Source organism: Glossina fuscipes, unplaced genomic scaffold (assembly GCF_014805625.2).
Source record: "Glossina fuscipes isolate IAEA_lab_2018 unplaced genomic scaffold, Yale_Gfus_2 43, whole genome shotgun sequence".
In the NCBI taxonomy this organism is placed as follows: Eukaryota; Metazoa; Arthropoda; class Insecta; order Diptera; family Glossinidae; genus Glossina; species Glossina fuscipes.
Genome location: NW_023998427.1, coordinates 9,199 through 34,624, shown reverse-complemented (window position 1 = coordinate 34,624; position 25,426 = coordinate 9,199). Strand labels below are relative to the sequence as shown.

At 32.2% G+C, this 25,426-nt stretch overlaps 1 protein-coding gene and 1 long non-coding RNA gene across 5 annotated transcripts in view; both read left to right on the top strand.

Annotated features, from left to right (window-relative positions):
• LOC119637209 (flocculation protein FLO11-like) overlaps positions 1-19,174 on the top strand; it is a 43,108-nt gene extending 23,934 nt beyond the window's left edge. For 2 of the 4 annotated variants that reach the window (XM_038033070.1, XM_038033068.1), the window contains 7 exons: positions 7,749-8,033; positions 15,729-16,039; positions 16,850-16,953; positions 17,026-17,434; positions 17,514-18,067; positions 18,255-18,374; positions 19,006-19,174. In XM_038033070.1, the coding sequence (XP_037888998.1) occupies positions 7,749-8,033; positions 15,729-16,039; positions 16,850-16,953; positions 17,026-17,434; positions 17,514-18,067; positions 18,255-18,374; positions 19,006-19,104 (1,882 nt within the window). In that variant the 3' untranslated portion in view covers positions 19,105-19,174. Of the gene's footprint in view, positions 1-638; positions 1,071-7,748; positions 8,034-14,000; positions 14,663-15,728; positions 16,040-16,849; positions 16,954-17,025; positions 17,435-17,513; positions 18,068-18,254; positions 18,375-19,005 lie in introns of those variants that run through there. The other 2 variants (XM_038033071.1, XM_038033072.1) reach the window with 2 other exon arrangements.
• On the top strand, positions 1,078-5,664 carry LOC119637210. Its single transcript, XR_005247228.1, has 2 exons — positions 1,078-1,512; positions 1,585-5,664. It is a non-coding gene; the product is annotated as an uncharacterized LOC119637210 (long non-coding RNA).
• Positions 19,175-25,426: the final 6,252 nt, after the last annotated feature.

Below are 25,426 nucleotides of genomic sequence, written 5' to 3'. Positions count from 1 at the left end.
TTTAAAAATTTAAAAAGTGTTTACTTCCTACGACAGTTGAATAGTTCAATTTTTATAGTTTCAAACAAAAGACAGCTTTTCTTTAATAGCGCAAAACACAACTCAGCTGCTCAGCTGAATTCTTACGCAAGGTTGTATCAAATACTACTACGAAAAACGCACTACAGAATATAAACAGCTGGTATTAAAGTGTTAGATTATTCCTATTCAATATCCTATACGGGAAAAAGACGATACACAACTTTTACCTTCCTCTCTCAGAGCAAACAAAATTTTGCAATAACAATGCCAGCACAATACCACACAATGCTGCCAAGTGCTTAGAGAAGTCTCTCAGCAAATTAAAAAAATTTGGTCATAACGAGTGAGAGTGAATATACTCCTTCATGCTTCAGAGTCATATTTTTTTTTTGTTAGTCTTTCTTTGTGCGTTTGTTTTCCTTAATATTTTCTTGTGGTAACGAAAAAAATCAATCAAAGAAAACCAGTAGACAAAACAACAACAATTTGGAATTGAGAAAAAAGAAACTTTTTAAAAATCCATCTTTCTCTTCAAAACAAAAAAAAAAGAGAATAAAAACTAGTTCATATTTGTTAAATATAGATTTTATTAATTTTTATATTTTCTCAGTTTATTTTTTTAACAAGTTTATTTTTTTCGAGTAAAATTTATGAAAGAATTATGCAGAAAATGAATACAACCAGCTGTCTTCAAAAGTATATAAAAAGCGTTTGTTTAATCGCAAATGCCACGAGTTTATTTAAAATAAGTTTATTTCGTATATAAAAATTGCCTGCAAGCAGTCTACCGTGTCGATTATCACAATAAAAAAAGAAAAAAAAAAAAAAAGAAAAGAATTGTGAAAACCAAGAAAACAAAACGTCTACACCAACAATATGTATGGTGGCATTGGCACCGTAATGTGTGTTACTCAAAAGTTTTATGCAGAATCCACCAATTCTGTCACAGATTCTTCTTTTACTGGCAGCACAGAAGCAGCGGCAGCGATTCCATTACCTTTTAGTAGAAATTCATTGCACTGCCAACGAAAAGTTCTAATCAAAGCTAGGTAAATAATATTCTTAAAGCGGTTCCTATTCGCCATTAAACGATCAATTACTTATCAAACTATTTGCCATTAATCGTTAAGCGTAAATTTTATGAATTAATCTCGATAATCTTTTGTGTTTTATGAAAACGAGCGTACACACGATCATTTTTTCACATTTTTAACTAAGTTAAGTTGTTGACAAAATATGAATATGAATATATATTCAAAATCGGTCTGGTTTTAAATTTTTTTTGATATTTTAAAAGGTAATTTGAGAAAATGATACAAAAGGGGAGTCAGTCACTCAACGAATAATTAACTACTCTGTTAGAAGAGATTTTTAGAAAATATATTCAAAATAACATTGGCTCGCAAATAGTATAAATAATGACTATCATAGAATTTATATCTGTCATAAAACTAATTCGACGTTTGGAGCTCTAAGTTTGGAAAATGAGACGTAAATATACATATACATATATACAATTAACAATAATATTACAATTCTTTAAAATAAATCCTCCTTTTACAGATTTTGATGTGTTTCAACATTTCCGCAAAAAACAATAAATTTATAGATGAAATTGTCCATAACCAGGAAGAAATATATATTAATATAATATAACTGTATTTCTTTAAGTTCTAAGTATGGATTATTTCTAAAGGACCATTGAAAGTTACATATATGTATTTGTGTTCACAAACACAAAAATTTGTTACATCTAAAGTGACTCAATTAATTAGCTTCACCTTAAGAGCATAACGAAAAATGATTAGCATATCTAATATAGAAAAAATAAAAATTGTCCACAAAACCATACCGTAGTTTTTGTTTTGCACGGTGGTTGATAAATATCAACTTAGAAACGGACAGAGACTGCATCCAAACATATTTGAATAAATGATATTCTGCTTGAATTCGCAGTGAAAGTAAAACATTTGCAAGAATATATGAACGGATCAAACCTTGTTAGTGAAACAACAAAAAAATAAATAAAGCAAATAATAATAATTAAGCAGGATTTATTTAAATTTTTAAAAGTAATATGACTGGTAGCCCTTTTCAGTAAAAATTAGACCGAAAGTTAGTTAAATATAAAGTTTAATTAAAAGTAAATCAATTTTGAGACATTCAGTTATATTCTAAATGTTGCCAGAATTTAGCTTTTGAGATTTCTTCCAGCTAGGTATTAACGTTTAATGAAATGAAATAAGAAAATCGATTACATTGGATGAAAAAATTTGTCACTTTAATCTAATCAAGAATTGATAAAATATATGTCGGTGGTGCAAACAGTGAATTTAACTTCTGGTTAAGGATATCAATTAAAAACTCTAAACAGATTAATAAAACAAAAAAAACAAAAAAACCTTCTGTTCTCAGTTTATGTTGCACTGCAGGTGTGTCCAAAGCTTTTGCTAAATTTGAAGGCAATATTCCTGTTTTTGCGGCCGAGATGATGCTTACCACAGGCTTAGGTCGATTCAGAATTTGATGTTAATCAATAACATACATATAGTTTATAGGGGTCTCACAAGTTTCCTACTAGATGCTGCGAACGTTTTGACAAAATTAACATATCTTTATTCTATGGTGATGAGTATAAGAAGTGCCCCGCACATCGTATGATATGTGTTTTGAACGAATGGGTCACTCATAAAAAGCTGCTAATACGTTGCAAGAGAAGAATTTTATTCGGATTAAGTCGAATAAATAAATATATTTCTATTCGACTTATATCGTGTATAGGACATATTGGAAAGTACGATTTTTTATGCTCTTATATAACTATAAATCAAGCAAAAATTTTGTATGCGATTCTTTGATAACTAGGGATGAGTCCTCGACTAAGTTTAGCTTCATTCCAAGTCTAACGTAGGAACTTTGGAAAGAAAAATTTTTCCCTTACCCTTTAATAAAATTTCAGCCCTATCTACTGAAATCATCGAATTGTTCATTCTATAAATTTTTTCCGTTAAAGGAAAGCTAAAAATAGAATAACAAGAACAAGAAAGTATCCCAAATAACAGTTGTTTTAAACAAGCAGTGCATTGGGTAAAAACTGCTAATAATGAAATAAAACATAAGAACTGCAGCGCGATTCGTATCAACGCTCAGCGCACGCTTAGACTTCCAGATCCCAGATGTAGTTTGTGTTGTATTGACGAGAACGTATTTCAAAACTCGTAAGCATTTTTTTCTCTGCTTTTTTTTTTCATAAAACAAAAAACCTAACCTTCTTGCCAAAGAACAATAATATTCTTCATCTATTTTTGTCACAAGATGCTAAAAACTAGACTTATTTTACCATGAAAATGCCATAAAAATTCTTATATTTGAGAGCTCGTCACAAAATGATCTCAGCTCATTTCAATTTTCCTCAATTATTTAGTATAGTGAAATGCTATTGTTTACCATTTAAAATGGAACCATTTTTTATATGATGTTTTTTAAGCATTTTTTGGGGAGAGCGCTTGGAAAGGTGATCTAATCCAATCATAGCAAATTTCATTGCAATTTCTCGAACATTTCGAAGATTTGTGAGCAGATATCAAATAGAATAGATGCGGAGTCTATTGTTAAAATAAAAATTGGAACTATCCACAATTCCATCTGGCTGTTGTACATATCCCCATCAAGCTGTATGTTATCATTTGCGATATAAGGGGCGTAATTAATGATATATATTTAAATTGAACTAAGGGAAATGTTATCAAAGCGTATGTGTTCTCATACAGTATCTAAATAAATGTTCTTGTGCAACGGTTTACACCATCACCACCGACAATTACGTTCACATAATTAGATTAAAGGAAAGATTAACGATAAAAATTTGCTTTTTGCTGTTGGTATTTGTTGTCGTTCAGAAAATATCTGTTATCCTTAATTTAACGTAAATGAATTGAGGCCATGATACAGGAACGCTTGTATATGGTTCCCTGTTCCGCTTTCGTTTTGAACTGTTAGGTTTCGAATAACTGGAAAGATCTCAGGATTTTGCAATGATATGCTTAACACATCTACATCATTTGATAGAGGTAGAGCAGATAGAGCTGGATGACTATTATTACTATTCATCAAAATGTTGAACTATTTAGGTAAATCGAAGTAGGTCTGCGCATTTAAAATTTAGATTATGGCACTTACCTTTCACGTCCAGGTGGGACATTCCGAATTTTTACTTGTTTTTTTGTTATCACACTTGCAAATTCTTGACAGAGAAGCATTTCTTCGTATATCGTTCTTCTTTATACAAAATAGGAAAAAGAAAACAATAACTAATTATATCAATAAATGTAAACGCATGCGATTATTTGTATGAGTGCTTGAATAATAGCATGTAATATATTCACATTTGTAATATGTGATTGCATGTATTTTGATCAGCGTTATCTATTAATGAAAAAGTTAAAGTAATGCAAAACATATAAAATGATTCCGTAATTCGTTAATTTCGATCGTGTTCTCTATATAAAGTAATTGAATTCCATTTCGTATTATTGAATTATTCAAGTGCATGCAGACACCAACTATATGAAACGTTCAAAATTGCATTTTCAACATTCATTACTTTTGTTGTTCGAATCTGCTGTCAGATTTGAACAATTCCATCAAACACTTTTAGAAGTCCAAGGTGACGCTGCGTCATCGTCAAAGCTGTGCTCAAACTCTCGAAACACTTTCGTATAGCTTAGCAGATGACGAATGAATTGTCTCCAGAGATTTACATATGATGGGAAAAATCCAAAATTAGAGAAACTGACTGCCATACGAATTGACTGAAAATACGATTACGAACCATTTCAACAGCTTGCTGGGCAAAAAGAGACTGGAAACGAATAGTGGCTCTATTACGCCAATCTCAAGCGCAAAAAATGATCGGTTCATCCACATCGACACCGAAGCGGAATATTCATGCCCATAAAGCTTTGCAATGCATCTGGCGGAATGGCAACAAGGTATAGTAATGTATTATGAGCTGCGAAAAGCGAATGAAACTGTTATTGCAGATGCCTACCGATTGTCAAATGAACAAATTGAACGATGCAAAAGAGATCTGCAATAGGGGCTAACATACGCATAATCATGCTCTTGCATCGCTCGCACACACCTTATGACAGTTGTAAAGGATACACTGTTGTAGCGCGAATAAGCAGTTTTTCCGCTCTCCTCGCTATGGCGCTCTCTGATTATCACTTGCTTAGATCGATGTAACATGGCTTGGCTGGCACACAATTTCGAAATGATGAAAAAGCGCAAAAATGGATCGATGATTCAATCGCTACCAAATAAATATCGTTTTCTCGACACGATATCGCCAACCTGCCAAGAGGATAAGAAAAAGTTGTAGAAAATGATGGAAAATCTTTTAATTAATATATGTTGTATCAATTTTTCTCAATAAATGATTTCTTTTTTTTTTTTTTTTAAATAAAAAAATGATCAAAATACATGCAAATACTTAATATCTATGTATTAGTGCAAAGTTAAAGATATGGTCTGATGCGTCTAACGTCTTCTCTGTTTAATTTAATGGAAAAACTATGTAAGACTATTACACTACTTTAGGTAACATTTCTATGAAGGAGTTTAAAATGTTCTAAAAGCAAACATGCATACAAAAGATATTTTTATACATCCGGGAGCTTATTATATTAAAATAAAAAAAAAAAAAATAAAAATAAAAAAACTAACAGAACTGTTTGATTATGCACATCACACAAATATTAAAATGCAAGCACTTTTGCAACGTATGCGAAATTGATGGGCTACGTAACTTCAACTGCCACGACAAGCAACCGCAAATAACCGCAATAACGGTTAAGTGATTGTTAAGATCAAAGATTTAATCTGCAAATACTTAAACTTCTACATTCAGTTATATTCGTTTTGCAAGCAACAGAGAATTCTGAGAGCATCAAGCAAAGGATCTATCAATTATTATTCCTCTTGTCTACATATAAACAATTGAACATTATTGAGAATTAGAAGATCGTCAAAGAATTTGAGAACTAATCTGAAAAAAATTTAAATCAGTCCAATACAAACGCTTGACTCAGACACACAAAGTTTTATCTAACATTGGGGTAAATAGCTGTTAGCTTTGTTCTGAAGAGCAGCAGCGTCTGAAAATGACGCCAAGAGTAAGATGAAGTAGTACATGTCATGTATTAACGAAAGTAGATACAAATAGAGAAACAAAGCCGATAAGAGTTGACTGAATGCCGAATCTGAATTGCAACACTGTTAAATTAAATTTTATTAGGAAGCAGTGTTTAAATGAATGGCGTCTGTTCATTGGACGTAGTTACTGCAATTTATGACTTATTCTCATTTACATTCCAGCGGAAAGTACACACGTGAACTAGACTATTACGTTCTCTGGAAAAAATCTGAAATTTTTATTTAAAGGCGTGTCTAATGCGCATACATCTATTTTACAAAGATTATGACTAACTGTCATAATGTTATATCTCATATATAAAAATATGTTTTCCAAAGTCAGCACTTCTTTGGCTATCAAATTTTGCAAATTCTGGTTTTCATATTAAATACTAAAGCGCTTCATATACATGTAGAGTTATTCACACGTTTCCACATATTTCAGCGATATTCTGGAATGTTTTGTAAAAATTGTACTTCACAAGTTTTGCGATTAGCTTTTTTTATTCACGAGCGGAGTGCATGTATATGCTAATTATGTCATTTTGCAATTCCGTAGCGGGTAGATAAGTTCACAAAATAATTATTCTTGATCTATATGAGATTTTGACTTTTCGTAGCCATCTTCATTAGTCAACATCGGCTTTTATTTGATGTATTTGAGGACATAAGTATGGAAAGTCGTTTACGATCTATGAATATTGCAAACTATTAAAGAAGATTTATTCCCGACATCACTTGCGATACAATGTTTATAATATTCAGATAGTCTTAAGGTAGACTCAGCTCTTATTGTACCGATCGATTCAGAATCATTTTCTAAATCAATTTAAACGTATCTGCTTGTCTGTGTACTACGTATATTAAATTTGTGCAGATATGTGTCACGTCCAGATAATCTCAACATAGATCCACCTGTTATTATATTATCCGATTCATAATGATTTTCTAAATCTAAATTTAAGCGTATCTGACGTCTGTTCATGCATTGTTTTATTCACACAAGAGATCGACTCTTTCGAGATATTTTGATGAAATTTAATACACAGACGTATGTAGTTTGGACCAACAATGAACGCATTTACATCGGAAAGGGGTATAATCTTTTCTATTCTACCACGAAACTAAATGAAAGATTAGATTAAGTTCTGTCGACCTCATCGAAAGTCTACGAGGAAACCTAATAATGCACATAATATAATAAAGATATGATTGGTTTTCTAAATAAACGAACGAAGCGTACCTTGATTAATGAATGCGATTAATTCTCATCAAAAATATAAAATTCATTCACCCATATATCCATAACCATGCGACGACCTTAATCTAGTGAAAATTAAGAAAAAATATATATATATATTTAATATTTATCATTTATTTTCCAATGATTAAATTTACAAAATATTGAAGAGAAAATTCTCTTCTCTATGCATAATAAAAAATAATAATAAGAATAATAATAATAATAATAATAAAAAACGGTTATTAATAAGTTGTTAATTTTGTGTTGCTCTTCTCTTTCATTGATTTAGATCTACCAGCAGTGTTAGTACAATTGAGCAGAATTTTCCAAATTCAACAATCGTTGCCACAACGACGCCCATTACTTCGCTGCATAATCATGCTGGTACGCAAAGTGTCTTGTGCTTGAGTGCTTTTGAAAAGGATTTGCGTATACAGCCAGTGCATAAACCGCAGCAATCGCATCAGCATCGTAATAAGAGATTATTTCAACAGCAGTTATCAACGCCTATTGAAGGTGTGATAACCAACTCACCAGCATCAGCAAGTGGTGCTGGTGATTACTCAAGTGCAAGGTAAGTGCATAGAAAGAGAAAAAAAAAAAAAAAAACAGAAAGAGTACGAGAAAGAGGTAAAGGAAGCAAAGGATAAAATGATATTGACTTATGTTCAAACGAAAAGTGCAATATCTTCTAATGCCTTATAGCTAGCAAGAGATTTCAATTTATTGCTATAATCTGTTTTCTTTGTAACATATTGCAACAAAAGTTATTAGAAAAAGTGTTTGAAATTTTTTTTTGTTTTTTTTTTGCTTTTTTCGATACAATTCATACATTCTACGCATCTATTAAGCAATATTTCATAGACAGTGACTCATCATCGTCTTCATCATCAGATAAATAACCAACAACGTCAATATAACATAGAAATAAAATCAAGGAAAATATAAACAAGTGAGCAAACCTAATTCCCAAAGATCCCCATCAATCATCTAAATCAACAAATATATTAAAATGACTTAAAAGATAGAAAACTTATTGAAAATTGTACAACTTTGTAATTGTTTTTGCAAACTTATCATATAATTTCGGTGCATTTTTAGCAAACTGTTAATATATACTCAAACCTGTTTTTGTGCGGTGGATACGGCTCGCATAAAAGAGAACGCATAAAAAAATCGCTCAAAACTGCACGCGTAGCTATAAAAAATAGTTTTCGAAATACAATTAGAAAGTTTTTTTTTTTTTTTTTTTTTTTTTTTTATGCGGTGAGTTAGGATCGCATAAAAAAAGTCTTCCGTACAAAATAACTCAAAACCTTACGGTATAGGTTGTATTACCTTAGTGCGAGCTTATGCAACACCCAGAAAGGCTTAAAATAGACTCACACTTTAATATACCGTAATTTATAATGAAAATTATATCACAATAGCCTCTCGGCAAAAAAGAAAAATTAACGGAAAAGAGTTTTTGATCAGAGAAATTCATTTTTTTTTTTTTTTGGACCCTAATATGTTAGGCGCTATCGCCTATGTGGGCTGTCATGAAAATAATGTGTACATTTTGATCTCTTATTACTGAAACAAGCGGATAACTATACTAGGCGAAGTGATGTAGCGCAGGTAATAGCCGACGTTGCCCGACTATAATGTTTTTACTTGTTTATGTTAAGAATTTTTTGTAGGCAGCATTATATAAAGGGCTATCGTAAAAAATGTCTAATTCAATGCATTTTTGACTGCCCTCTTGAGCCACAACATGTCAGGACAAGAAATATTTATTTCATGCCTACTCAACATTATAGTGTATCAGCATGTAATTATTTTTTCCAGTATCTTTATAATATGCAGAAAAAAGCTTCAACAACCCCATAAAGTATAAAGTTGGCCAGTTACAATCCTTAAATGCTCCTAAACGACGGACATCTGCTTGTCTGTCCATCTATCTGTCTGTCTGTTTGCGTAACTTCGCCGCAAAAATTTGCAAAAGAATTTGAAATTAACATAACCTTTTCAAAGGGCACGCCTGTAACGCCCCTATACCACTACAATAAAGACTTCTATTTTGAAGGTAGAAGCAATCAACTGCGCTCGCTGCATATTATAGAGCATGAGAATTTTCTTCTTTTACTTTTTTTTTTTCCGTCTTTTTTCGGGGTAAACGGAGATGAGTATAAAAACATCGGTCCCGACCGAATTTAATTTTTTTTACTACTTTAAGTTTTAATGTACTCATCCCGATGGTCGGTATAAAAAAAAAAAAAAAAAAAAAAAAAAAACGCTAAAAATATGCACTTCTTACATGGCAAACGTATTATCTTAAGTATGTATATATGTATGTATTTTTCTACAGATTGCTTATAAAAAAGGGGCAGAAATCGATGGGAAAATGAAAACATTGCGTTTAAGGTCATTTTGTACACTTAACTTATAAAACTCTTAAAGGAAATTAAAAATGAATGACTTAAAATATAAAAACAAGTCAGGACATTATAGTCAGGCAAGGTCGCACATAAAATACCCTACATCACATTACATTTAATACAATTCTTATTTTAATTATAAATAACACAAAAATTAGATCTTCTTTCTAAATGAACGCATATTTTTCATGTGCGCGCCCCGAAAACACAAACTAATATAAGACAAATAGGGCAGGATTCAAAAACATGCGTAGATGATGCAAATTTTGTAGAGTAACTACAAAGTGAACTATTAAGTCTGCGAAAAGTCTTGCAAGACGAAGAGTTTAAAATATTGATCAATATGATCGAAATATATATCGCAGATAATTTTTTGTGTAATATGATTACTACGGTCCCATTCACCACCACCACCACCCCCCCCCGAGTCTATTAAAGTTAGATCTTTTTGCTTTATATAAAAATTCACTTTTCGTAGAAACAGTTGTGTTTATAAGAGGGCTCAAGAAAAAAATCTCCGTCCAAATTTCATCAAAATACATCAGAAAAATTAATCGATAACTATAAGACAAATAGACCGAAAGACAGGTTTAAAGAAATCGATCGGTATATTAATAGATTGATCTAGTTTATGCCATTTTCTTACATACATCTATACATTTAAAGTAGTGTAGGCTATAAAAACGTGGCTCATATGCCATTTAGAAACTATATATCATGCATCAATTATTCCGGCATAATTGTAACAACAGACAGGCGGGAAGAGAACACACGCTATCCGAGAATACGCATGTATATTTTTTTATTAACGTTTCTGATACGTATTTTCATATCTTGTAAGCGAATTGTTGAAATTATTATATTCCGTTCACACTTTGATGTGCATACGAAATTGTTTTATATTAGTAATATTAATACTATTAACCGTTATTGCCTATATGCATACACCTTATATATAAATAACTTTCGCTTTTTGTACTCCACCCTCTATATGAGATAGTTGATGTATCAAGTTTGCTTGAGTGTATGTGTATTTTTTTTTTTTTAGTATAGTGTATTATATGACCAATCACTCAGGGGATGGCTCCTATTCATGTAACATGATAATGGTGTGGAAAAAGTGAAGGAAGAGGAAGAAAAACGGTATGGGATGGTGATCGCAGCTTAGTGAATGGGTGTCTAATAGATAAGCGTTACGCCTCACTATAATTACGACCAAGATAAACTCTACCGAATTGAGATTTGAATCCACAAACACAGACATGGTAATCGTGAATTATACTTGCTCGGCTACTCATACGAATAAGTTTGTTTGGATATATGTAACATCCGGAAGAATTTAACGTGGTTACACCGATCGATCCAGAATTGCTATTCGAATCGATTTACACATGTCTGCCCGCCTGATATCTGTTAATGCCTTTTTTCTATTTTTTTTTTTATTCACGCTACTGGACAAATTTTTGGGATATTTTGACAACATTCCATTTCATTAAGATGTTTTGACCCGGGGGCGAATTCTATTCAAAATCGGTTTGATCGAATCATTTTTATAAGCATAAAAATTCGCAATTCTTAATTGTTTTTTCGTCATTCCGGCAACATGTTAAATTCGTGGGAAACATTTATATCGGATGGTGTGACGTCATGAATCACATACTATAAAAAAATCGTTCCTCCGAAAGGAGGTAAGCCATCATAAGGAAAAATGATCTAATTTGTAACATAACATAAATTAGTTTAATATAAAAATTCAATTATACTATGGATCATGTCGGTCTCTTTTCCATATTCCCCATTCGTATAAGGGTCCTGATGAAAAATAAATCATAAGTTATATATGACAAAAATATCAATTTGCTAATATGTTGTTATGACGGTAATTGGATCACAACAGTAATTTGACATCAAAATTAATTATACCGGATACGTAGGTTTATTTTACGGGCACCCTTCCCGCTCTTAGTAAAATTAAGCGATTGTATGTTAACGAAATCTAATTTGTAATACTTTATAACGATTAATAGAATCAGAAGTTTAGCTTTGCCAAATTAAAATCATCAATCGTCGTCATTGCACATTTCGAGCCGTCTCTCGTGTAAGGGGACGCAAAACAAAATCTGCCTTTAGATGCGAACAAGTCATAATTGTTGCTATTCATTTATTCATACTAAGTGAATAAAGAACCGTAGCACGTATAAAAAAAATTTATTGATCGGCTTTGCTCTATTTAATGACTATAATGTTTTTACTTTTTTTTTTGTGATTTTATAAAAAATAAATTTTCAATATTTTTGTCATTTTGTTCAAATATTTTGCTTTATTAAGTTGATAACAAATGTCTGCAGGTGTTTGCCTTATCTTAGACATTGTTTCGCCATAATTCGCTTTAAGTATTTCAAATTTAAGATTATATGAGATTTTGATAGACGTAAAATTTTCTAACAAACTGATGGAGTTGGATCGTTCAACTTGATTATCAAAATGTACGAATTTCCCGATGAAATCGAAACGATAAATTAATTATGTGTGTGTGTGTGTGTGTGTGTGTGTGTGTGTGTGTGTGTGTGCTTTATTTGCATGTATTAACTACTGTCTTCTATACGCATAATTTTCCCTCTGCTGCCATCAATTATTTTTATTTTACATGCAATGACCGAGGGACAGAAAGAAGCATTATTTCAAAAGCGCTAATAATCGATAAGTCATCAATCAATTTTTTTATTATGGCAACGAGATGGCCTATCATATATTTTGCTACATTATTATTAATGTTTATTATGGTTTTTAAATAATTTTAATATATTTATGAAAAAAAAATTCTTCATTAAACATTTTCTTTCGTAAGCTTGTGTGATAATATTTGATAAGAATGGAAACTTTTACTCACTACATTTTTCAATGTAATGACTCTCGGCAGGTTTGTCCACCAGCAGTCCACGATGGGGGGCCAAATAAAAGATCTTTTTCAAAAGCAATACTGCCAATGTATTAAAACAAAAGGATTTTCTATATTCACAATTTTCCCATTTTTTATTTATTTATTTATTTATTATTAAAATCGGAGAATGAAAGATGAGTCTGTAAAACTTTCAATAAAAGAGGCGATGTGTTGAAGATGTTCATTTGAATTTGCAAGTTCGCCTCGGCCAATACGAGTTGTAAACGGATGTTTCTGTCTCTGCCTGATAAAATGTGTGTGCGTGTCTAGACGTGTGAAGAAGAGTAGTAATATTGTAACATTTTTGAAATGAGTAACAGTTTCCTGTGTGTGCCTTTTGTCCGGGTTAAAGGGGGAAATCAAAAACAATAGCTGAAAATAATAGGTATTCTATAAGGTGTTTTATATAATTTCGTATTACGTATTACGTAACAATCAAGTCTGTCTAAGGTATCTAAGAAAAGGCAGTTTTTAATTGCGTAACTCATTCTTCGCTTGGGGAACATACGAATTGCTTTAATCTTTTATGCGAAAGAACGCAATCGATGCATCCTTGAATAGGGAGGGAAAGCGTATTAAAAGAATTGTCCAACATATAATCTGCATGGTAGCGAATTCAATAATTGAATCCGATCTTAATTAATTTTTTTTGTCAATTTTCCACATCTCTATATATGCAATATAGGTTTACATCAGAGATTTTCATTAATTACAGCGTGACGAAAGTGTAACGCGATGATAACATGAAGGTAGGACAAATCGGTTGTAAAATACGAATATATGATATTTGATGTATCGTTATTATCTTTGTATAAGTTTTTAGCGTGGGTTGTGGTCGTCGCATTGCACACATATATATATTATATATATACAATCAGTGATATTTATATGTATGTATGTATGTATATGCGTTGCCACCAAAACAAATAATTTGATTTAAAACATTGTTTAGTTAATAACTAACGGTGTTAAAAAGCGTGTTAGAACTCGCATCGCAACGGAACATTAACATTAAAATTATAAAGAGAATATATTTTGTTTTTGTTTTCGTTATTGTTTTTTTATTTTTGTGTTTCTCGTTTTGCGTTGATGACAAGCCGTTTTAAAGTTCCTCTAAAACCGTTATTACTGTTCTATTCATATATTTTTATTTTTTTTTTTGTGTTCATTTTCACTTTCATTCTATACGAGACGAAAGTTAGGTTTTTTTTGTCGAAATTTTTAAATTCTCTTTTATTTTTTCTTATTCAAATTGTCAAAATTATTTTTCACATTTTATCTGTCCGTTAATAAAAACGCGTTTTTTTTTTTCCCCCGATAACTCGCTGTTTGATTCAGCTATCAAATCCTTTCTCTCGTCTTAGGTGTTTTATGGGAAATAGAAAAGAAGGGCAAAATGGTCTATGATTCGTTAACAAGTTTAGTGGAGAGCGCGAAAAGCGTTTTCCAACCGCGTAACGACAACGATATTAAATCATTTGAGAATTATATTTTTAATAATTATATAACCGATATGGAATTGGATGAGGAGGACGAGGAGGAGGAGAAGGAGGAGGAGGAGGAGAACAACGCCGACGAAAATGAGAACGTGAATGAGAATAAAAATGAGAATGACGCGCGTCTACGAAATGATGATCATGCAAAGAACAAAGGAAAACCTATAGGTCCAACAATAAAAAGGAGAGAAATTTCCATCGCCGGTACCGGCCATTTGTTAGCCGATAAACGTGGCCGGAAATTATTAGGCAGCAAAAAACTAAAACGCGTATCAATGGTCGAATTGCCGCAAACTCATCGTGATTGTGAATTTTCAACGAATTTGCAACGCTTCAGTTCAATGCAGTAAGTAACAGAGAAGAAGTGTCTGACCAAAATAATCCATAACAGTAATAAAGGTGGGTGATGTAAATAGCGAGAATTTTGCACCAAGCCATGCATGCCATCAAGTTCTTGTAACAATTCATTCTAAGCGAAATTGCGGACAAAATTGAAGACAGCAGGGTTATCTAAAACGAAATCAGTTTTAAAATGACCATATATATATATATTTATAACAAAAAAAAAATAACTAGAAAAAAAGGAAAAACTAAGCCTACAATAAAATAACGATCATCTGATCATGAGAACTGAAAGACTTAAAATGAAATTCGCAACGGTATACGCTAATAATCATAACCTCTCCTGCTTTATGTGTGTATGTATGTATGGGCGCGGGTGTGTGTGTGTGTGTGCATGCGTGCGACTAAGGCATTCTCTAAACTAATCTAAATGATTGGGTGAACTTCGGAATTGCTTGACAAGAAGCGATTCATTAGCAGTGGCAAAGGCTGAATTATTATAAAGTTTCACGCGCGCAACGAACTGCCCACCGACAATATCAAGTTGACGGTACCAATTGAAATTGAAGGCTCCTTGCTTAATTGAAATCAACAAAAGAAATCATTTAATTTTAAAAAAAAAAAAAAAAAAAAAAAAAAAAAACATTTTTTATGCGCTAATACCTCACAAAGTGGCGTTAATTACATCATTTTTCAATACGATGCCAGTAACTATGAAAAAGGATTAAAAAGCTCTAAGTACGGAGTACTTGTAAAAGGTTAAACTCGTTATAATAATTCGAAATGAGTTTGATTACACGTTTCAAAGCGACTTTGAACCTATCGCGATATTACTTCAGTTACAAATTTTATCTAAAAAAAAAAGAAATTTTCATTTTTATTTATTCCTCATACAAATGAATTAGAATGAGAAAGAAAGCATTAAAAAGCAGATAAACTAATAAATAATAAAAAAAAAAATAATAATGATAAAAATAATAATAAGAAATGAAATTAAAAAAAAAAAACAATATATTATGATATCATCGATTTTCTTTTTATTTGCATTCTTATGATCTCTCTCTCTTCAGATCTCTAAAACATAATAATAACTCCACAAGATTAGGACAATTGGTAAACGTTCCATCTGAGGTTAGCCTGCGCAGCATAAGTCCTTCTCGACGCAGTGCGAGCAGTAACAGCAGCAGCACGGCCAAGCATGAGCATTCATCAACGGCAGCCACAGCTGCCACCGGGTCGTCCGCTGCGGCTGCTGTCTCCACCTCTTCCTCTACTACACCGCCTGAAAAAGAGAAAAAACGCAAAGAAGTTTCCAGCTCCCGAGTGAAAAAATTCCATAGGCATTTTTCGCAAGTCTCCAAAGATGAGAAACTTATCAACTGTAAGTATTAATATAAAAAAAAAATAAAAAAAATAGTTTTAAAGAATATCATCTCAATAATAAATTACATCCTCACAGGCAACCAAACATTACTCCAAAGTTGTAAACACCATATAAACAATAGATGAAAAAATCTTAAAAGATTTTCAATTACGTACTTTTTGCATTAATTTTATTATTTCACGTTAGAAGAAAAACGATAGTATAACAAAGCAAAGGATAATAGAGTGCTATTAAGCATATCTTCCCGTTAAACAAGAAAGACAATAACGGAAACATTCTTGCGAGGCAACCGTCTTAATTTGAGGACAACAAAAGATGACAATCCGAGTATTTGATTAGAAAAGAGAATATTTTTCGAATCAAAAATGAAAATTAATCCTTGCGTTTTCAAAAACGCATTTCACGTTCCAAATGACGTAGACAACAGTTCCGTTTGGAAAAAATCAAATTTATAGCTACATCCACATCCACAATTGTCTGTTTGTATCATTCATTGTGAGAGATCATTACTTCCAAGTAAAATATTATAAGTGATTCAAAAAGACCCCGGCACTATAGGCGCTATAGCTCTATAGTGCTCTCTATTGATTTCACTCACATTATAAAGACGCATATGAAAATTGGGCATAAAAAGGATCATATTCGGCTTCACTTGCCACATTTCAACAACAATAAGTTACAAATTGTTGAAGGAATGTTAAGAAAGTTAAGAATTGTAGCTACGTTACGTCACAAATCAAAATTGAACACTTCATACAACGTAATTCATCTATAAATCTCTTATGATTGCCTTGATATTAATTTCAGATTTTTCATGTGCACTAGTCAGTGATATATTGCTGCAAGGACATCTTTATATAACAGATAAACATTTTGCATTTTATTCAAATGTCTTTGGTTATGTAACTAAGGTAAGTCTCGTTACAATTGATTTAATATTTGGCTTACGTCATTTCGATTTATTTTCATATATATTTCGACAGGTTGTTATACCCACTTCGTCTGTGACGAAAATTTCGAAAGAGAAAACCGCTAAAATTATACCTAATGCTGTAGGTGTGGCCACGGCTGATGAGCGTCATGTTTTTGGCAGCTTTATTAGCCGTGAAGCGGCTTTTCGTCTTATGTGTAGCGTGTGCCCGCCATTAGCGCCAGCGGTAGCACTCTTGCCCAAAGATCCAGCTAGCATAGAAATATCGGAAGAATACTCAATCGAGGATGATAGCAGTTGTTCGGTGAGCGGTAACGAAAGTCCAGCTCAAACAAACGAGAATGGTTGCAATGTTAATTCAATGGCTGCACACAAAGACTCTAGTCAAACTCTGCTAAGGCATACGATAACCAATTCGAATTTAAGTATTGTGGAAAGTTCTGCTCAACAAAGACATTCCGGTTAGTTAAAAGGGAAGGCGAACTTTTTTTAAATAATTACTAATTATCGTTTTTTGTTTTTTTATTACCTATTATTTAGATATTCCTTTAAATGCCAAAACCGCAGTATTCTCAGCTTCCTCAGCTAATCTGCATACGCATATTGCTGGTTCTCGTATTTCAGCACCAATTGTTGCTAATTTAGCTAAAACTACCAGCAACGTTGGTGGCGGTGTTGGTTCCTCTGCTAGTAATAAAAATAAGTCTTCGTTAACATTCTCACAACCCACCGCCTGCACTGCTTCTTTAACCGTTCTACCTTCGTCTTCGACCGCAGAAGCAAATGTTACTTTTATAGCTGGCACGGCTTCTACCACAACTTCGGCCACCTCAACACCAACACCATCGACATCGTCCTCTCCTACGACAGTGCAAGCAAAACCATCAACCTCTATTCAAAAGGCTTTGCAAACATTGCGTACTTTCACCAAGACAACTATGCTGCGTATTCGATATCCAAGAGAATTGCATGTCGTCTATATGGGTGTTATGCTTACATTAGTCTTAACGGTATTTACAATATTTCTACTCTACCGGATATTAGATATTGAGGCCAAAACGTCAATTTATAGATTACCAAATGAATTTAATTGGGTAAGTGAAATGAATAAATACATTTTTCGCAAAGAAAGCATTTTAAAGACAGACATGCATGTACATAAAGTATAAGTATAAATAAAAAAATCGCATTCAATATCGCATTTCTCAAGCTTCGATTATCCGCTTGCAATCATTATAAAATTGGAAGAGATCCGTTAATTCATTATATTTACATTTTTAGCGTTCTGGTAACGATGACGATATCTTTGCAGAAGCACTACGCTTTCAAAATGAGTTAGAGCATAAAAGCACTGAAGAGGCGCAGAATATACTTAGAGCGAATTTAGAACAAATCGCTAAGGTTGGTATTATACCTTATTGTTCATGTATCTATATATATATATATATGATGTCAATGAAGTACTTGGACGGTTAATGGTTAATGCAATCACTTTTGCGTTGATGGAAATTTAAATTAGCTTCGCGATAATTTCAACGACCGCTAGTGAATTATTTTGATTTCGTCATCTGTTACTCTTATTATCAAGAAGAAGAAAGATTGTCTTCGAAGGGAATTCAGGAAGACTAAGAAAAAGATGATAATAATGATGATATGATGATATTTACAGGCATACATATGAATATGAAGGCATATATATGAATAATATAAGAAGCATCCAAGTCAGATCGCTGCTTCAAGCATTCAAAAATGTCGTATTGAAAAGTCACGCTTTACGTAACTTAGTATGCCGCCAAAGCTCCTTAATTGCTACGCGTTGTTTTGGTTTGGTTTGCGGCTAAATTGAATCAATTGATCACATATGAGAGCCGTTATATGGCGCGTCAATTACTTAGATTATTGTTGACATATTAACGATTAGTGAGATCTATCCTAATCCTTTTGCTTTTTTGACCTTATGTATACATATTTATTTATTTATAGCCATAGATATTTTGCAATTGCATATTACTCTCATAATAATAAATTTCAGGTTCGTCGTAGTTTGGAAACCTTATCGATGTTAATCCATGACCGTGGTTCAACGTTTGATAGTCATCATCACTATGTAAATCGCGATGATAGTAATTGAATATATATATATATAATTATGTTAATTCATAATATCTTCTATTGTATTATATTTCATTTGTACTTTTATTTGTTTTTAACAAACTATATGAAATTATTAAGCTATAACTTATTTAAAAAAAAAAAAAACAAAAAAATGCAGGAAAGAATAATAAAAAAATACATAGCTCGCACCTCTATACCTAATTATTAGAAAAAGAAAATTAAACAATTGTTGTTTCCTTCCATTGTCACAAAGATATATAAGAAAAACACACAGTCACAGTCACAGTCACAGTTACATAGATGTTTTTTAGCAATAATTTGGAAAGTTTCTAATATATTCAAGAAATTTCATTAAAATTAAAGTAAGGAGAAGAAGAAAAATTAATATAAAAAGTGTGTAAAAAGTGTGTAACATTGATCTTTAAAATTCCAAAGGGTAAGTATGTTTTAATGTTTAAAAATGTGTTATTTAGTTTTTAAAACCATTAATATTTTTTATTGTTGTTCTTTGTTATATTACTGTTAACAAATACATTTTTAACATAATTTTATAGGTTAGGTACGGTTTTAGGTGATAAAACATCATCTGTATTGACAGTCTTGTGTGTGTTCTAAATGTGTTCTTAGAACTGCCGCAACTTGCTAAGGCGCTTTGTTGGACAAATATGTGAAATATTATTTAGCGTAATATGAGTGTCTGTCACCGGACCGGTATGGTATTTATATTATTTAAAACGTGCACATACCTATATATTTTTCAACTTCTTATCTGAGTACAAATTTTCTAAAAGCCAATATATATTAATTAAAACATATATGCTTTTCGAGCAAGTACACGAACATCAATTCTGTAAGGCGCACAAAAGTCGAAAAAAGCTTACATAGCTCCTTTCTCTTTAGCCAGGGAAAATCGATGAAGGGAATGTAGATGAAGCAAGTAAAATTGCTATGGTCGGGCAAGACCGGCTATGATATACCGTATATTACTTCGCCTAATATTGTCGTTAATTCATTTTCTCTCAATAATACGCAAAAATTTGTACATTGTTTTTGTGGAAGGCCTCATATTTATACCTAACGTTATAAAGATACCGTTTTAGGAGGAAAGGTTATATGACAAGCGGTTCGAAAACTTGCATCATCTTATCGAAAATTTTCATACGAATGTTTAATGCCGAAATAATGAGTTGTATAAAAAATCTTTGCGATTTTTTTCGCCTGCTGCTTCCAAATGATTCCAAATTGGCATGTGAACAATGTTTATTGCTTTCACTATTCCTGACAACTTCCATACCGGTCTTGCTTCACCAGTTGCAAAATTTCATCGACTTTTTCGATGAGAGCGAAGTGCATCTTTGACATCGAAATATCTGGAACGAAACCGAGCAAACCATACCTAGGTCCTTTGTTCACTCACAGCATTCTCAACGTATAATTCAAAAATTTTTCGGCATGTTTTATCCTTTTTATAATAAAAAAGCATCACATAACATATTTTTCATCCATTTTCAAATCAATGTAAATGTTTTTATATAAGTAAAGAATTCCAACACTATCTGCACAAAAAATGTAACCTAAAATGTCACCTTTTAAGCACATGTTCATTTGGGACACTCAGGTGAGTGTTGCCCAAAATATATAGGCATTAAAATCATCCCGCGGAGAAAACCGCAAATACTTTTTATATAACCTAATACTATTACTATGCGACTTTGGTTTACCGTTCGATCGAAAACGTGTCAGTCTACTAGATTTCATCAAAATATCGCAGAAATTGCATTCTGCAGGTTGAACACAAGACGCATGAATGGACAAGACATCTTCAGATCAATGCAGAAAATCGAATAAAACATTGGTCTATCTCATGTCTTGGATGTTGTACATATTCACACGAAACTTGATATACCCTGATATATCACAAAAAATGCAAGCCGTAAACAATAACAAAATAATGTATTTTACTACAATATTTTATATATATAAATATAATTTAGTTTATTGGTTTGACTTTCATTAAGATGTTTACAAACTCATCCAATAATTTGAAAAATATAAAAATTTATTGGTCTTAATTATGACCAATATCAGAATTAGGACGCAAGTATTATTATCTTTTGGAATACTTGAAAGCAGTTATTTTTGCCTCCTATCCAGCGTTTTTTTAAAAACTCACTAGATGATGTGGCGTAATAGGATCAAAAGCCATTCGTTCTGGATTTCTAATCACAATCACAATCATATTTAGATAATTTTTTTAAAATATAGTTAACAATTTTTTTTAAAAAAAATGAAACTTTTTTTTGCTAATGGGTACAGCCGCTAAGTATGTGCTTGCTTAACAGTCGTCGGCATCTGACTCTAGAAAGCTATCTTAATTTTATCCAATCTTCAAGCATGTTCAAATCGACGATACCACTAAATATGTACAACTATATATATATATATATATATATATATATTTTCGTTCGATATGAGATTCTGGATCATTGCAATCGCCTACAAGTGCTTGCATTATTAATAAGAAACAATAGTAATCTTAAAATTTCGAATATGATGATCAGAAATCAAAATAAACATTTTCTAAGAACATATAAGGACTAAGGGAAAGTTCCGTTTCGTTTTTGAAAAAAACCCAAAAACAAATCACCAGTCATACCACTATCTTCTCAATATGGCCCGAAACGGTTTTCGGAGACGAATTAACCCTTTCTGCGATCTTCGATATTGTCAGTAAAGAATCTTGCTCGTCGATCAAAGATGGTCGTCCAGAACGTGGACGTTATCAGAAAGCTCGAAATCACCTGTTTCACCTTTTTTGAACCATTTTCTGCATATCGTATCTGAAACTGTACCGTCAATAAGCCTCTACGCGCATTTCTTCCTTGTTGAACTTGATATAATGAACTTAGTCAGTAGCCTTGGGTACACTATCGCCGCCTCACACTTAAGACTAACGTGAACTGACTTTGTTTTAATTACTTTGCAGTATTTGTACGCGACAATAATAGAGAGCCGAACATGCGGGAAATAAATATGTCCTTACGTGTCGAAAATTGTTGCTATAGAAACGGACAGAACTTTTCGGGTAATTCTCAATATAATAGACAATCGATTACGAATTTCCTGTCATTTTTTTTACGGCTTATCCAAAACAAACCATTAAGATCTTAATTGATTTGCAAATTAAATGAAAGCGTCAGGGGAAACCGGGGAAGAGCGGCCATGCTAATTATTAATAAAAAAATAAATAGGAACATAGTAGTCGGGCAAGGCCGACCATTAAACACCCTATACCACACTGTCTAACACAATTCTTTATTTAATTATAGAACAAAAAAATTATATCTTCTTTCTATATAAAGGCATATTTTCCATGTGCGTATTTATGGGCGTATTTATGGGCCCAAAACGCAAACTAATCAAGTACAAGATTAATCACGATCCAAAAATAAGCGCAGATGGGGCAGACAGGAAAAATACATTTCTAAGTTTATTTTATTCCACTAGGAATTGCGTGTTTTCCCTCGCAAATTCTAGACTTAGCTTCCTATTACGTTCTTCTACCACCGGCTTACGGCGAGTATGACAATGATCATGTTATAGTTTTGCATGCATTGGGCCAATACAGTCGGAAAGTTGATGTTTATGAGTGGCATTGTAAACACGGAGGGTTTTTAAGGACATGGATGGAATATTAGAAAAGAAACAGCGGACAAACTTGGTGTTTTGGGAACATTCAAATTCTACCAACAGGACGACCTCAAGCCTAAATACCGCTTAATTCAATGATTGCTCTTATATAACTGGCCCAAAGTGCTTCATCCTCCACCCCAATCACACCAGACATGAATGTGGAATGAAAACATTCAATCCCTTTCGTCCAAGACCTGGAAAATAGACTATAAGAGGAATGAAGTAAAATCCCTGGACAAGTTTCCTATGCAAGCAAAGGTATACAAGATATGTCAAAACGTTCAAATGACGATATTAAGCAAAAAGAATTCCCCTCCAAATATTAATTTTTCATAATAAGCTGTTTTTTTTTCCCTCGTATCCTTCCTTATATGAAAAAAACCCATATTTTAAAACTTGTGTGAAGTTTTTTAATTTTCTTGTCTACTGGAATATAGTTTGGTTTATCGTTTCTTTATACATTTTGATATGTGTTCGCTAGTGATACAAAATAGTAAAAAAAAAAAAATTATGTTTGGATAACGGACTAGGTTTAACAAGCGTTTAATTTTTGTCGAACAAAAAACCCCAATATTAGTTCTGCTATTAAAGAATTCAAAATTTCACGGGTCACCACCAAATGCTCCAATAAATTTCAGTAAAAATATTCTACGAAGAAGAAATTCAATGAAGAAATTTTTTATAACTAAGCAAATCTATTTTGTAGGAATAATTTATCCCAATTTTCGTTTTTTTTTTTTTTAATTTTCTCGTTAGTCTATAATTATTATAATAATATGTAATTTATGTAGTTTTTATATACATATTAAATTTATTTGCCTGCCCATATATTTGACGTATTTTTGAAATTTTCCACAACACACATGGGTTATTATACAAGAGCTCATATACGGAAGATTGTGTGCGTGCGTGTGTGTGTGTGTGTGTGAATATTACAAATGTTCCTCATGCTATGCGGCTCTCTACTAAGCTTAATACTTTCTTAGAACAAATTGAGACGTAAGGGCAGAAAGAAAAACTATTGATAATAAGTTATTTACAGTTTTAGAGCAATATCCTTAAAGTAATTTATAGCTATCGGCTTAATGCTTAAAGCTTGGAAGATAATGTATTTCAGTAGGAAATCGCGGATGCGCACAAAATCGTTTACGATGAAGAACTTGTTACTTCGGAGTAAAAAAAGCCGCAAAAGCCTAGCGTACCTCGAGGCGAGCACTTAGGACTGCGTTTATTTAATCTATACATTGATGACCTTCCCTCGGCGATTAAGTGCAGTCATAATTTAACATACGCTGATGATATTAAACGGTTTTCTTCCTTCTCCTTGAAATCGCAAACGTATCAATTAATTTGCTTTGTTTCTAAAGGAGGCAGTCATTCAATAGTATTTAGTATTTCATCGACTCGCATACCTTTGAACACTTAGACCAAAGATTACCTTTTTTTTGTTTTGCATACTGAGCTCTCTTTAGATAAAGCTAGCTCCACGCTAGGTTTCATTAAGAGGTGGTCCAAAAAGCTTAAGTTTCCATACGTTACAAAAGGGCTATATACACGTTCTTAGTTACACCAATACTTGAGTATGCCTCTGTTGTGTGGTCTCCTTCGTATAGTTATTATGTAGATTCAATTGAATCCGTTCGAAAGTAGTACTTCGTGTTCAGCCTTAGGATTTTGGTTTAGAACCTGTTTGCCTCTCTGTCTCTTTATGAAAATAGATTATTTCTGTTATCCTTACCATCACTTGAGAAACGTCAATTTATTCTTGGTGTTTCCTTCGACTATGCTTAATGCGCGCCATTTGCCTATGTCGTATTAAAACTAACTTGCAATCTTAATATCTCATTATGATTCGAAAATTCACGTGCAACTTTCGATTTGTACCGATTGCGGATGTGCCTCTGTGCTAGCTATGCACATGCTTTTTTCCTTTGTTTTATGAATTACAATTTTTTTTTTGTTGTTTTTAGTTCTCCTTTTTATTCGTTTTTAATATTAATTAATAGAAGATTTACATCCCAAAAGTTAATTGAATTCGTCTGTTAATTTACTTTAGCTGAATTTCATATGTAAGTAAATGAATAAATAAATAAATAAATTCAATTTAATTCTCTATTATCGGTCGTGCAATAAATATATATTATTCGAAATATATTTTGTGCTGCATATAAAATGGCCAAAAATGTGATTGATCGATTGGTCGGTTATCAATGATTCAAAATTCATGAAATCCTTAAAATGAAGTAAATTTAAAGTTGGATTATGTTGAATCTATACACACAATAGACTTTAATTAATTAAATGATTCTCTACATAAATTCATATTTTCATTGTTTAAGTCAAATATTGTCGCTTAATATCGCTGACGTGCCTTCATAGAGTTCAACTTTGCTTGAATCAATTCTTGTCCACTCTTTGTTATTGGATATTATACCGTTCCACAATCACTTATTTCCATCTACTACGTAAATCTCGTTTGAGATCGTCAGCACGGTATTTTTTATTGTTGATGCGCGATTATCACTTATATATTGCATTTTCTAATATCGATACGCGATTATCATTTTTTTTTAATATAAATCTGGTTGTAATCAAAGATAAATTATGCTAATAATAAAACATATATTTAGCACGCAACACTTTAT